At 50.1% G+C, this 14,137-nt stretch overlaps 1 protein-coding gene across 1 annotated transcript; it reads right to left on the bottom strand.

Moving 5' to 3' along the window:
* Window positions 1-2,745: 2,745 nt before the first annotated feature.
* Window positions 2,746-8,339, bottom strand: LOC116250445 (uncharacterized). Its single transcript, XM_031624062.2, has one exon. It carries the CDS (start codon window positions 8,337-8,339, stop codon window positions 2,892-2,894), a length of 5,448 nt encoding a protein of 1,815 aa, XP_031479922.2. The 3' UTR covers window positions 2,746-2,891.
* Window positions 8,340-14,137: the final 5,798 nt, after the last annotated feature.

The raw sequence follows: 14,137 nt of genomic DNA, 5'->3' as shown, positions 1-14,137 counted from the left end.
GCTGGACACAATCTGGTGGGAACCCGGCTAGGACTGCCTAAGCTCGCTGCCGAATGCCGAACTCCCTTCCCAAGATCTCTTGGGGCAGGCTCCGAATAGGCTAAGTATTAAGAAGACTTTACACTCTTTCCCTGCCGGACAGCAACCCCGGCTTAATTTCCCAAGTTAGGACAGAATTACAAGAGTGTTTCCCGAACCCAAATAGCCAATCCTACTACAAGAATGCCAAGGGGCTCAAGGCTTATACAACCGCGACGATACAACTTAAACGCTCACCTCACTCAACCACATTCACATCCAAGCATTCATCAAAAACATAATGCCTAAGCGCACAAACCACACCCTCAACCCCTAGGTGGCCAAGCCGCAAGGAGGTGTGTCGTCGGCTGAACGAGCCTCCGAGGACCTCACTATGCCGCGCGCCGTGTAGGCGGGTTTGTAAGCAAGAACACCCTCCCCGTGCTATAGTGGGACAGGGTACAAACCTCCTCGGAGCTAGTCCGAGCTATCCACCGAGGCTGGAAACCAGAAACTAAGCCTCGGTACTCAGCAAATGCCTCCTCGCCCAAGCTGGACAGCAGCTCCACGACCCCAACTCACCGGTCGCTTGATGGCTCACGGTTCACCTCAGCAACAAGGGAAGCACGGATTACTGTTACAGCAAAACAGTAATCGAACAACAGAGCCAAAGTATGAAATGCCTCACAAGATGCGATCTAAACCCCTCTTTGTATGCTGTTAAGGGGAAGCAGGCGTCGAACTGGTGTCGACGAGCACCCTTCAACTCCAAGGTTGCGGCTCACGGACTGTTGCAGTCTATGCTAACAGGTTGCAGCCCATCCTCGTTGCAGCAGGGGTATGCTCCGCCAAAACAAGTGCAAGCACGATCAAATCCAGGACATAATCAAAGGAAAACAAGGGATTCAAGGAGCTGAAATCACCAGAGATACTCGTTTCCCCAATATCGAAGAAAACGAGATCGGGGTAGCGTCGAGGCTTGGCCTCTGTTCTGGAAAACGAAGAAGACAGGTTCAGGCGCTGGCAGAGAGTGGCCTCCAGTCTAAAATTCGTATAAAATCACAGGAGTCTCCAAAATCCCCAAACTTGGTCAGCAACAAGTAGACATCCTCAGGAGTGGACGCTCCAAGTTTGAGCCAAATCCGACGAGTTTAAGGCCAGGTCGTTGAGCTCTGAAAATCGCGCACGTTCTGTCCTTCGTTCAGAAATGTATCAGGCGCAGAACAGCTTCAGGACTGCTGGAGAGGTCTTCGATGGAAAAATCATAACAATTCATAGACACCTCCAAAAATCCTGAAATTTGGATTGTAGCAAGACCACTAGCCAAGGAGTAGACGCTCCAAATTTGAGCTGAATCTGAGCTGTCTAGACCCCAGTCGTTGATCCCTCAAGTCGCTGTAGTTCTGTCGCCTGTTTCAGGAAGAGCCGTCGTGCAGAAGAACAGCCACAGGTCTTCATATCGCCACTCCGCCTCAATGCGATCAAATCAAGAGATGAAACCACTTGCAATCGACAGATAATTAAATTTGGAACAAGCTAAAGTCAATAGATCACCCGGTGATGCTGCATTCCCAATGTTCTAAGCGAATATTGGGTTACAGCCGCCTGTGGCGGAGAAACAGGGATGCTCGCCGCCGATTCCCGCCAGATTCAGACCGTCGCCTCCAGAAACGCCATCTACAGTCCGATCGACGTCAAATTTGGTGGAGATGATCTCCGGTATGTTGGGAATCTAATGGCACCGGAATCGTGAAGATCCAACGGTTGGATCGCCGGAAATGTCGCCGGAAACAGGAACTGGTCGGCGGAATTGCGTGACAGAACCTACTCCGACTTCTCAAGCTCGTAACTCACTCAATACTGAACGGATTGACGCGATTCCACTTCCTATAGAAAGCTTGGTTCGGTGGGAAGCGAACAGTATCAAAATCCCCAAAAGTTATGGCCGATTGACCCTTCGATTTAAGCTCGGATTGAGACTGGCTGTGGTAGGCCTGTTTCAACCGAATGCTCAAAAAGAGGCTCGATCATCCTCCAAACGACCCCCAAACCCATCCTCCTTCGCTTCGATCCTTCTTCAGATCATCCTCACGGATTCCAGAAGGATCCCACGGCATACAAACGAATTGGGGAGGCGATTTACAGTCACTACGAGAGGAAATGACGCTGGAAAACACACTTAGCTGTATTTCTGCTGAACGGACGATCAAATGCATCTCAGATCTTCACACCGCCGTGTAGGCATTGCGCGAAGGCTGGAGAATGCCTTCCGGATGGTGGATGACGCCTCTCGACACCCCTGTGGCTGAGGAGTCCGCACGGCATTCACCTTTGCTTCTGCTCGGGTAGACGATGAAGAAGACAACCCGCCGGCTGCTTGCTTCGTTTCACCTCCTAGTAGAGAAAACCAGCGGAGGGTGTGGGATAATGTCGGGTTGCCAATCCGCCATTGATGAATCTGAGGAGGCTGGAGAAGAACCTCAGATGTTTCACACAGAAATGGGGAGGAAGAAGAAGATGGAGGCGCAAGAAACGCGCGGGTGAAGAGAAACCTGTTTCTATTAGAAACTTTGTCCAAAAATCATTAACAACTTAGGGTTAACTTCACAAAGACACTATTTAAAGTGTAGCATGACTCGGTTCGGTCTATGTCTCGAACCGGGTCGGTACAAAACTGAAACATAACTAAAAATGAAACCGGTTCCTACTAAAAACGCTGGATTTGGATCGGGTCCTAAGACGGGATCCTGTCAAAACCGCTCCGACTGACCCGTAATGCTGTAATCACTCCGTCTCGGCCTGAAATGGTCGGCTTGGGGCTGAAAACTCCTCCAACTCAGTCTCGGTCCACTGGGCATGTGTGGCTAGGTCGGTCAGCTGGGCCCGGACAACTCCAGCTCACTGCATCGGCTAGCCTCCCTAAGAAAAATGCTGTCCTCGCTGGAATGACCTCCGTGCGTGATACCCTCGGAACAAGGATCGGCCACCCGCCCGAGTGCTGCTGCTGCTAGTGGTGATGGTGGTGCCCGCTCGTTAGCCTCTCTAAGGTTTCCGCTGTGCACTCTGATAGCGTCCTCGCTCGCTACAACCTCACAATGCTCCAGGTGACCTCCAGCGTCGACGCTCTCCTGCGCGCGGCACCCGTCTGCGTCCTCGATGCCCGGTAGTCGGCGATGTCCCTCGGCTGTGCGCTCGGCCGTGCCCCGGAGTTGTGCTGCGCCTGTGGCCGGCAGTGGCATGCCTCCGACGATTACCTGGTGTGACGTTAGGCCTTGTGTGGCGTTATTAGCGCTACAAGCTGCACCATTCACAGTTAGTAAAGCCTCTCTGCCCCTTACACTCAGTGGCCAAGTCTCACCCTTACCAAGTCTCTCATGCCCATCTGGCGACAAAGGGTTCGCGCAGACAAGCTTAGCGCTATCGGCCTGTGGTAGTTGATGGGATTCGGCAGCAATCAAGGCTAGTCCCGGCCTAGTCCTAGGGAGTTCCGTATCAGATCCACCACGCTGAGACTGAGCTTGTCCCCAAGCTCTAGTAGTTGGGAAATCCTGGACAATCCTGTCATATAGCTCCCATGATGTACCTGAATCTGGGCCGTCCCACTCAACTAAAACCTCATGTCTCTGACGCCCCTCTCTCTGCAGGTGCCGGTGACGAAGTATCCTATACGGTCTAGGCCGAAAATCTGGCAAAGGTTCAATAAGTTCTGGCAACTGACCAAAATGCGGCTTGAGTCTAGTTACATGGAAGACCGGATGGACTAATGCGGTGGGTGGTAGTGCTAACCTGTAGGCTCCTTTGCCAACTCTTTGCAAGACCCGGAATGGCCCATAATAACGGGGTAAAAGTTTGGAATAAGGCTGTCCAAGCAACGATTTTTGTCGCATAGGTAGCCTCTTCAACCATGCCATGTCCCCAACCTTGAACTCTCGATCTTTGCGGCCTTTATCATATGTTTGTTTCATTCGATTCTGGGCTCTTACGATATGCTGCCTCAAAACTGTCAAGATCTCATCCCGATTACGGAGTGTGCAGTCCACCTCATCATCTTGAGCTGTCCCTACTTCATAGTTTGGAATGAGTGGAGGAGGACACCCATACAGTGCCTCGTAGGGAGTGATACTAGTCCCGGAATGGAGACTAGTGTTGTAGGACCATTCTGCCCAAGCAAGATACCGAACCCAAGTGTTCGGTCGTTCCCCCGCGAAACAACGCAGATAGGTCTCTAGTGTCCTGTTCACCACCTCGCTTTGCCCATCGGTTTGCGGGTGGTGGGCTGTACTGAAATGCAATGAAGTCCCAGCCATGCGCATATACTCGCGCCAAAACGCACTAAGGAATATCGAATCCCTATCACAAACGATAGTGCTCGGCATTCCATGAAGTTTGCCGACATAGTCTTGGTATATCCCGGCAACCAACGGCCCATTGTAGTGTCTTGGAAGAGGGGCAAAATGCCCATATTTCGTCAATCTGTCCACCACTACAAACACCGCTTCCTTTCCTTCCGAACGTGGCATTGCATCAATAAAATCCATTGATACATCAGCCCAAGGTTTTGTAGGTATTGGCAATGGGTGCATCAGCCCGGGTGGCTTGGTTGCTTCATACTTTTCCCTTTGGCAAATCTGACAACTCCTCACAAACTCTTTGACTTCTCCTTTTAGACCTTCCCACCAAAATTGGGTTTTGATCCTTGCAAGCGTTTTGGCCACGCCTTCGTGACCTGCGGTGGTTGAACAATGAAAGTGTGATAGGAGCTCCTTTTTGAGGGAGGAACCGCGTGGTACCACAGCTTTGCCCTTTCGGTAAAGCACGTTCCCCTTCATGCCATGGTTTGGGATTGATCCCGGATTCTGCTGAACCGATGCTCTAAGTAGTCTCAAACCTTCATCAGCCTCTTGTTCAATGACCAATCGCTGCCACAAATCGGTTTCCAGAACGGACAAGGTTAGAAATTGCTCTCCAAGTCTCGATAACGAATCAGCCGCCGAGTTTTCGGTTCCTTTCTTGTATTCGATTGTAAAATCGTAACCCAATAGCTTGGCGAGCCATCTTTGTTGAGTAGGCGTTGAGACCCTTTGTTTGAGCATATACCTTAAACTACTATGATCCGTTCTCACAATGAATTTGCGCCCGATGAGGTAGGGCCTCCATTTCTCCACGGCCAACACGATGGCAAATAACTCCTTTTCATATGTGGATAATGGCTTTGCCCTATGGGTGAGAGCCTTGGACATGTAGGCTATTGGGTGGCCCTTTTGGCTGAGGACAGCCCCAACACCAACGTCGCTTGCGTCCGTCTCCACCACGAAATCAAGTGAAAAATCTGGCAAGGTTAGCACGGGCGCGGCTAACATTGCTGCCTTAAGCTTTACGAATGCTTCCCTTGAGTGATCCGTCCAGGTGAACTCCCCTTTCTTCAACATTTTCGTCAAAGGGGAGGCTATAGATCCATAGCCTTGAATAAACCTTCGATAGTAACCAGTAAGACCTAGAAATCCTCTCATTCCTCTCGGGTCTTTTGGCAAAGGCCATTGCTCCATGGCATGGAGCTTTTCTGGATCAGCTCTAACACCTTCCTTGGACACTATGTGTCCCAAATAGCCGATTGATTCTTGACCGAAACTGCACTTAGAAGCTTTTGCAAAGAGTTCATTCTGCCTCAAAATTTGTAGTGTCTTCCTTAAGTGGACAATGTGGTGCTCTAATGATCGACTGTAAACCAGAATGTCATCGAAGAAAACTAGAATGAAATCCCTCAGATGTGGTCTGAAAAGATCATTCATACATCGTTGGAATGTAGCCGGGGCGTTGGTTAATCCGAAGGGCATGACCAAGAACTCATAATGCCCATCGTGAGTTCTAAATGCAGTCTTGGGTACGTCATGCTTATCCATGCGTATCTGATGGTAACCAGCCCTTAAGTCAAGCTTGGAGAAAATGGAAGCGCCCGCCAATTCATCAAGGAGTTCGTCAATGATGGGTATAGGGTGGCGGTCCTTAATCGTGACTTCGTTAAGTGCCCGGTAATCAACACAAAATCTCCAAGTTTCATCCTTCTTTTTGACTAACAAAACAGGAGAGGAGAAGGGACTGCTACTCGGGCGAATGATTCCCCCTTCAATCATTTCTTTTACCAATCTCTCTATCTCCGTTTTCTGTGTAAACCCATAACGATAAGGCCTAACATTTACCGGTTCTGCCCCGTTTGATAGGACGATCCTGTGATCGTATGATCTTGGAGGAGGTAACCCTTTAGGTTCAGAAAAGACATCTTCAAAACCATCCAATACTTGCTGAACTTCCTTGGGAATGACTTCGGTCTCTCTCCCTTTTGGAGGTACATCAGTGGCTAACGATATCAGCCAGAGGGCTGGCTGTTGAGCTACGAGAGCCTTGATGGCTGCCTTCGGTTCCAAGTTGGGCTGGATTCCTTCGAGTGTCACTTGATCTCCTCCTTCCCTCTCAAATCTCATCTTCATTTTGGAGAAATCCCAGTAGATTCCCCCAAGTGTCTCTAACCAATCAACACCAAGAACAAGGTCCATCCCTTTTATCGGAAGAACTAAGACATCTATCTTGTATGGGATCCCTTGCACGGTTATATCCATGTTTCGGCAAATGTGGACGCAAGGTAGCCTTGTTCCATCTCCTACCAAGACCGTGAGTGGTGCTTGATCTTCCAATGTGCATCCGCTATCCTTGGCCGTTTCTAAACTCATAAAATTATGAGTTGCTCCCGAATCTAGCAAGATTGTGACTCTGTGCCCTTGAATGGTTCCAAGAACACGCATTGCTTTAGGACGGTTTGGGTCCCTCATGGAGTGAAGAACCCCATCCACCTTCTCAATTTCCGTTGGGCACTCTTGTTCTACTGGTTGCTCTTCCTCAACTGGGATTGAAACCTCAACTTCGTCCTCATCCTCTACAACCACCATTAGCTGAAACCTCTTACATTTGTGTCCCTTGAACCACTTTTCCTCACATGACACACATAGCCCGGCTTTGAACCTTTCATCCCTCTCCTTAGCGGTGATGTAACGAACCGGAACATTGTCCCTAACGGCTGGACGTGTATCCCTCTTTGGAAACCCTTGTGGCTGTGGTTTAGGAGTAGGCCTGTTGAAATTCCCTTTGTTTTGGTTGAATCCTCCGGTCTTAGAGAATTTCTCATACGCTGCCCGTTTGAGGAGCTTTTCCTCCATAACTCGTGCCCTTGCAAAGCAACTGTCTAAGTCTACATGTTCCTCGGATAGCATCTCAATTCTAATATCCTCTCTCAATCCCGACATGAATGCACCTATGAGTGCGGGTTCGGGCCAATCTCCAACCATACATGACATGTCCTCAAATCGACCTTGAAACTCCTCCACGGTAGTGATTTGTTTCATGTTGATGAGCTCCACATGATAGTTAGTATATGACGAGACTCCAAAGCGAGCGAGTAATGCATTTGAAAATGTTTCCCATACCATGACCGGGTTTTTCCTCTTGTACGACCGATACCACCTCATAGCTGCCCCTTCAAAGTAGATCATGGCCGTTGTAATTTTTTTGTCTTCCCTAACTTCTTGGCACTCAAAGTATTGCTCCGCTTTAATCACCCAATCTTGGGCGTTTTTGCCATCAAACTTAGGAAAGTCAACCCGAATGTTGGATCTGGGTTCTATGTTCCTTTGGCCCCTCTTTTTCTCACTTCTTTGTCCGATTCTCTCACTATCTTCATCTGAAATTTCTTCAAAATCATTGTCTACCAGTGGTTTGGAACAAGTTGCCATGTTAACTCCCATGGTCTTTTTATTTCCCATGTGAGCTTCATTGGTTTTGGGTGGAACTTGATTATCTTTTCCAATTTTAATCCCTCCAAAACTCGATGCGGCATGCTCTTTGGGAGCTTGATATGATGTGTGAGGCTCTTCATAAGGTCCTTTTCCCTTATCTTCTCGGTTGTGCCCATGATTAACGGATCTTTCCATACGGTCCATTCTTTGATTTAGCCCTTCTATACTTTCTGACAATTGGTCCATTTTATTCATTCGGCCGGTTAAGAAACCCAATTGGTGACTTATTTGCGTGAAGTTATCAGTCATACGAATCATAGCTTCCTCAAAGCGAGACAACCTCTCTTCCACACGTGATGGCTGGTCTTGCCGACTCATTCTTACTCTCATTTCCTCAAGTTCGGTTTCTATCCGTGAGAACTTTTCTCGGTTTGATTCATTCCTTCCGCTGCCCTCATGAACTGATTCGGTGGCTGCATCTTCGACGCCCAATTCCATTTCCTGTTGCTCAACTCTTGAGTTCTTCTTCTTTGCCATAGCTGCTCAATCAGCCCCAAGGTGCTCTGATACCAAACTGGTGGGAACCCGGCTAGGACTGCCTAAGCTCGCTGCCGAATGCCGAACTCCCAAACTGGTGGGAACCCGGCTAGGACTGCCTAAGCTCGCTGCCGAATGCCGAACTCCCTTCCCAAGATCTCTTGGGGCAGGCTCCGAATAGGCTAAGTATTAAGAAGACTTTACACTCTTTCCCTGCCGGACAGCAACCCCGGCTTAATTTCCCAAGTTAGGACAGAATTACAAGAGTGTTTCCCGAACCCAAATAGCCAATCCTACTACAAGAATGCCAAGGGGCTCAAGGCTTAATACAACCGCGACGATACAACTTAAACGCTCACCTCACTCAACCACATTCACATCCAAGCATTCATCAAAAACATACATGCCTAAGCGCACAAACCACACCCTCAACCCCTAGGTGGCCAAGCCGCAAGGAGGTGTGTCGTCGGCTGAACGAGCCTCCGAGGACCTCACTATGCCGCGCGCCGTGTAGGCGGGTTTGTAAGCAAGAACACCCTCCCCGTGCTATAGTGGGACAGGGTACAAACCTCCTCGGAGCTAGTCCGAGCTATCCACCGAGGCTGGAAAACCAGAAACTAAGCCTCGGTACTCAGCAAATGCCTCCTCGCCCAAGCTGGACAGCAAGCTCCACGACCCCAACTCACCGGTCGCTTGATGGCTCACGGTTCACCTCAGCAACAAGGGAAGCACGGATTACTGTTACAGCAAAACAGTAATCGAACAACAGAGCCAAAGTATGAAATGCCTCACAAGATGCGATCTAAACCCCTCTTTGTATGCTGTTAAGGGGGAAGCAGGCGTCGAACTGGTGTCGACGAGCACCCTTCAACTCCAAGGTTGCGGCTCACGGACTGTTGCAGTCTATGCTAACAGGTTGCAGCCCATCCTCGTTGCAGCAGGGGTATGCTCCGCCAAAACAAGTGCAAGCACGATCAAATCCAGGATATAATCAAAGGAAAACAAGGGATTCAAGGAGCTGAAATCACCAGAGATACTCGTTTCCCCAATATCGAAGAAAACGAGATCGGGGTAGCGTCGAGGCTTGGCCTCTGTTCTGGAAAACGAAGAAGACAGGTTCAGGCGCTGGCAGAGAGTGGCCTCCAGTCTAAAATTCGTATAAAATCACAGGAGTCTCCAAAAATCCCCAAACTTGGTCAGCAACAAGTAGACATCCTCAGGAGTGGACGCTCCAAGTTTGAGCCAAATCCGACGAGTTTAAGGCCAGGTCGTTGAGCTCTGAAAATCGCGCACGTTCTGTCCTTCGTTCAGAAATGTATCAGGCGCAGAACAGCTTCAGGACTGCTGGAGAGGTCTTCGATGGAAAAATCATAACAATTCATAGACACCTCCAAAAATCCTGAAATTTGGATTGTAGCAAGACCACTAGCCAAGGAGTAGACGCTCCAAATTTGAGCTGAATCTGAGCTGTCTAGACCCCAGTCGTTGATCCCTCAAAGTCGCTGTAGTTCTGTCGCCTGTTTCAGGAAGAGCCGTCGTGCAGAAGAACAGCCACAGGTCTTCATATCGCCACTCCGCCTCAATGCGATCAAATCAAGAGATGAAACCACTTGCAATCGACAGATAATTAAATTTGGAACAAGCTAAAGTCAATAGATCACCCGGTGATGCTGCATTCCCAATGTTCTAAGCGAATATTGGGTTACAGCCGCCTGTGGCGGAGAAACAGGGATGCTCGCCGCCGATTCCCGCCAGATTCAGACCGTCGCCTCCAGAAACGCCATCTACAGTCCGATCGACGTCAAATTTGGTGGAGATGATCTCCGGTATGTTGGGAATCTAATGGCACCGGAATCGTGAAGATCCAACGGTTGGATCGCCGGAAATGTCGCCGGAAACAGGAACTGGTCGGCGGAATTGCGTGACAGAACCTACTCCGACTTCTCAAGCTCGTAACTCACTCAATACTGAACGGATTGACGCGATTCCACTTCCTATAGAAAGCTTGGTTCGGTGGGAAGCGAACAGTATCAAAATCCCCAAAAGTTATGGCCGATTGACCCTTCGATTTAAGCTCGGATTGAGACTGGCTGTGGTAGGCCTGTTTCAACCGAATGCTCAAAAAGAGGCTCGATCATCCTCCAAACGACCCCCAAACCCATCCTCCTTCGCTTCGATCCTTCTTCAGATCATCCTCACGGATTCCAGAAGGATCCCACGGCATACAAACGAATTGGGGAGGCGATTTACAGTCACTACGAGAGGAAATGACGCTGGAAAAACACACTTAGCTGTATTTCTGCTGAACGGACGATCAAATGCATCTCAGATCTTCACACCGCCGTGTAGGCATTGCGCGAAGGCTGGAGAATGCCTTCCGGATGGTGGATGACGCCTCTCGACACCCCTGTGGCTGAGGAGTCCGCACGGCATTCACCTTTGCTTCTGCTCGGGTAGACGATGAAGAAGACAACCCGCCGGCTGCTTGCTTCGTTTCACCTCCTAGTAGAGAAAACCAGCGGAGGGTGTGGGATAATGTCGGGTTGCCAATCCGCCATTGATGAATCTGAGGAGGCTGGAGAAGAACCTCAGATGTTTCACACAGAAATGGGGAGGAAGAAGAAGATGGAGGCGCAAGAAACGCGCGGGTGAAGAGAAACCTGTTTCTATTAGAAACTTTGTCCAAAAATCATTAACAACTTAGGGTTAACTTCACAAAGACACTATTTAAAGTGTAGCATGACTCGGTTCGGTCTATGTCTCGAACCGGGTCGGTACAAAACTGAAACATAACTAAAAATGAAACCGGTTCCTACTAAAAACGCTGGATTTGGATCGGGTCCTAAGACGGGATCCTGTCAAAACCGCTCCGACTGACCCGTAATGCTGTAATCACTCCGTCTCGGCCTGAAATGGTCGGCTTGGGGCTGAAAACTCCTCCAACTCAGTCTCGGTCCACTGGGCATGTGTGGCTAGGTCGGTCAGCTGGGCCCGGACAACTCCAGCTCACTGCATCGGCTAGCCTCCCTAAGAAAAATGCTGTCCTCGCTGGAATGACCTCCGTGCGTGATACCCTCGGAACAAGGATCGGCCACCCGCCCGAGTGCTGCTGCTGCTAGTGGTGATGGTGGTGCCTGCTCGTTAGCCTCTCTAAGGTTTCCGCTGTGCACTCTGATAGCGTCCTCGCTCGCTACAACCTCACAATGCTCCAGGTGACCTCCAGCGTCGACGCTCTCCTGCGCGCGGCACCCGTCTGCGTCCTCGATGCCCGGTAGTCGGCGATGTCCCTCGGCTGTGCGCTCGGCCGTGCCCCGGAGTTGTGCTGCGCCTGTGGCCGGCAGTGGCATGCCTCCGACGATTACCTGGTGTGACGTTAGGCCTTGTGTGGCGTTATTAGCGCTACAAGCTGCACCATTCACAGTTAGTAAAGCCTCTCTGCCCCTTACACTCAGTGGCCAAGTCTCACCCTTACCAAGTCTCTCATGCCCATCTGGCGACAAAGGGTTCGCGCAGACAAGCTTAGCGCTATCGGCCTGTGGTAGTTGATGGGATTCGGCAGCAATCAAGGCTAGTCCCGGCCTAGTCCTAGGGAGTTCCGTATCACAATCCCAGCTCAAATGCCCTTGGGTAAGGATACAAGGAATGGTTTATCCCCTCGCTAGCTAGGTCTGAACCTATTACAACAATGTGGGTTCGAGGCCTTACAAGCGTAGCGTACAACATGAACTCATTCCTCACTCATTCCAGCATTCAACACATTCATCAAACCACGCATACAATCCTTAGGACGTGCAAACCATCACCATGCACCCTAGGAAGGTCCGTAGTCCGGGTTCGTGTCCTTAGCTAACGAGCTTTGGAGGTAACCCAAGCACTACACACCCGGAGGCAAGGCTGAAAACAAGTGCACCCGCCCTCGAATCTATAGGGTGATTCGGGTGCCTACCTGGCTGAAGCTAGTTCAGCAAGCGACCAAGGGCAAAGGCCAAAGCCCCTTGGTAATCAGCACGTCGGTCTTCGCAAGCGAGGTGCCCGTTCAAGTTGGTCTCTCCTCCTTGCTCAAGACATAGACAGCATAGTTACTGCTTTGTAATTCAGCAACTCAAGACGGGAGAAGGGATTGCACTTAGCTGGAAACGTTGGAACCCCTAGTGCTGTGATGAAGTAGGGGGAGGCTAGCGCTGACAAGGTGACAGCGTACACCCTTCTTCTCCCGGGATCAGCTCAGCACACGGTTGCTGGACTGCTCCTCCTTCTCAGCAATACACTCCAGAAAATGAATAGAGAAGGTTACTGTCGAAATTAGCAAGGAAACGGAGTATTTCCAAGCATCGTTAGGAGACTTCACCGTGAGAACGTTTTACCCCTGTTCGTTGTTGAGTTTAGGGGGAGGCAAGCGCCGCTTAGCCCGGCGTAAGCTATGTCTCCTAACCGGTGTAGCTGCAATGGATTAGGCCCTGCTGTCCGCAACACCTTCCACCGTTGGGCTACAATGCACTTCAAACAAGGGCGAGCGAATCACTGGAAAAGACAATGATTAAGAGCAGAATTTCGAATGTGGAGAGGCGTCACCAGATTGAGGATTAAACCCCTGGAGCTAGACGATGAAGGGGTGAGGCAAGCTTCGATTGACGCCGAAGCACGCGCGCTGTCCTGGACAGCTTAAGCTCCCTGGTTCTCTGGTGAAGGTTCTGGATTCTCAGGCTTTGCCGATCTTCCAAAAATCATTAAAAATCATCCACAGCTCGGATTGGGCTGAAATTTGGTGGGTAGCTGCCTCTGATGATTATGAAGGGACGCTCCAAAAATCACTGCAATCGGAGCCCTCTAAGGTCAAGACGTTGAAGGCTGAAGGCGCCGAACTGTCACAGTCAACAGGCTCTGTTCAGGAACAGAACAGAACGCAGGCGAGTTCCAGAGTAGTCCGTCTTCAAAAATTCATTCCCGTTGATCCAGACACCCAAAAATCCTGAAATTTGGTTTGAAGGCAGCTGATACACCAAGGTTTGGACGCCCAAAAGATTGGGCCCAAACAAGACCTCCTTGGGCAAGACGTTGAGCAGTTTTGGAGCTGGACGCCGCAAGGTGGAGCTCTGTTCAGGACGACAGGAAATGGTTCAGACAGCTTCGGCTTCAGATCTTCGTTCCAGTCATTTCCTTCGTCCAATGAATGCCAGATTTCACCGGGAGACTCCTAAGACACCAAGGAAGGAACTCCCAAGAGGCCCGGCTCAGATTCGCTCTCAGGTGATAGCTCCTGGAAGGCACGCGACGCTGCAGCAGTGTTCATCCACTCAGGCGGGTGCAGGAAGGATTCCAGAGCTTCAATCGATTCTCCGGGTGATCATTCTCAATCAAAACGTTAATCCAAGCATTAGATATCAGGAATAGAGCAAGAACAACAGATTAGAACGAAGGAGGATAGTCAGATCACCGGAATTGGTGGTTTTCCCCAAATTCTAGTGAAGATGGGGGCGCTGCCGCCGTTCGGGCGGAGATTACAGACTTCCACCGCCGTTCTTTTTCAGATTCAGGCCGTCGATCATATCTCAGTCATCCGACGTCGGATTTTGGGCCTCCTTAGCTTGAAATGTGCGTAAGGAAGTTAGGAAGGCAACCCCAGTGGCCGATCGTCGAGATTGTACACCATTTTCTTCAGATTTGCAGGTTTCCAGGGACTGGTCGGCGGCAAAATTGGGGGAAACAGTCCAGGCTATTCAAACTGCGATATCTCCCTCATTTCTTGTCGGATTTGGCTCATTCCGGGTTCATTGGTTTCGTATTGATGAGGGGAAAGT

This window comes from Nymphaea colorata, chromosome 3 (genome assembly GCF_008831285.2).
Source record: "Nymphaea colorata isolate Beijing-Zhang1983 chromosome 3, ASM883128v2, whole genome shotgun sequence".
In the NCBI taxonomy this organism is placed as follows: domain Eukaryota; kingdom Viridiplantae; phylum Streptophyta; class Magnoliopsida; order Nymphaeales; family Nymphaeaceae; genus Nymphaea; species Nymphaea colorata.
This window is presented reverse-complemented; position numbering and strand designations above follow the sequence as displayed.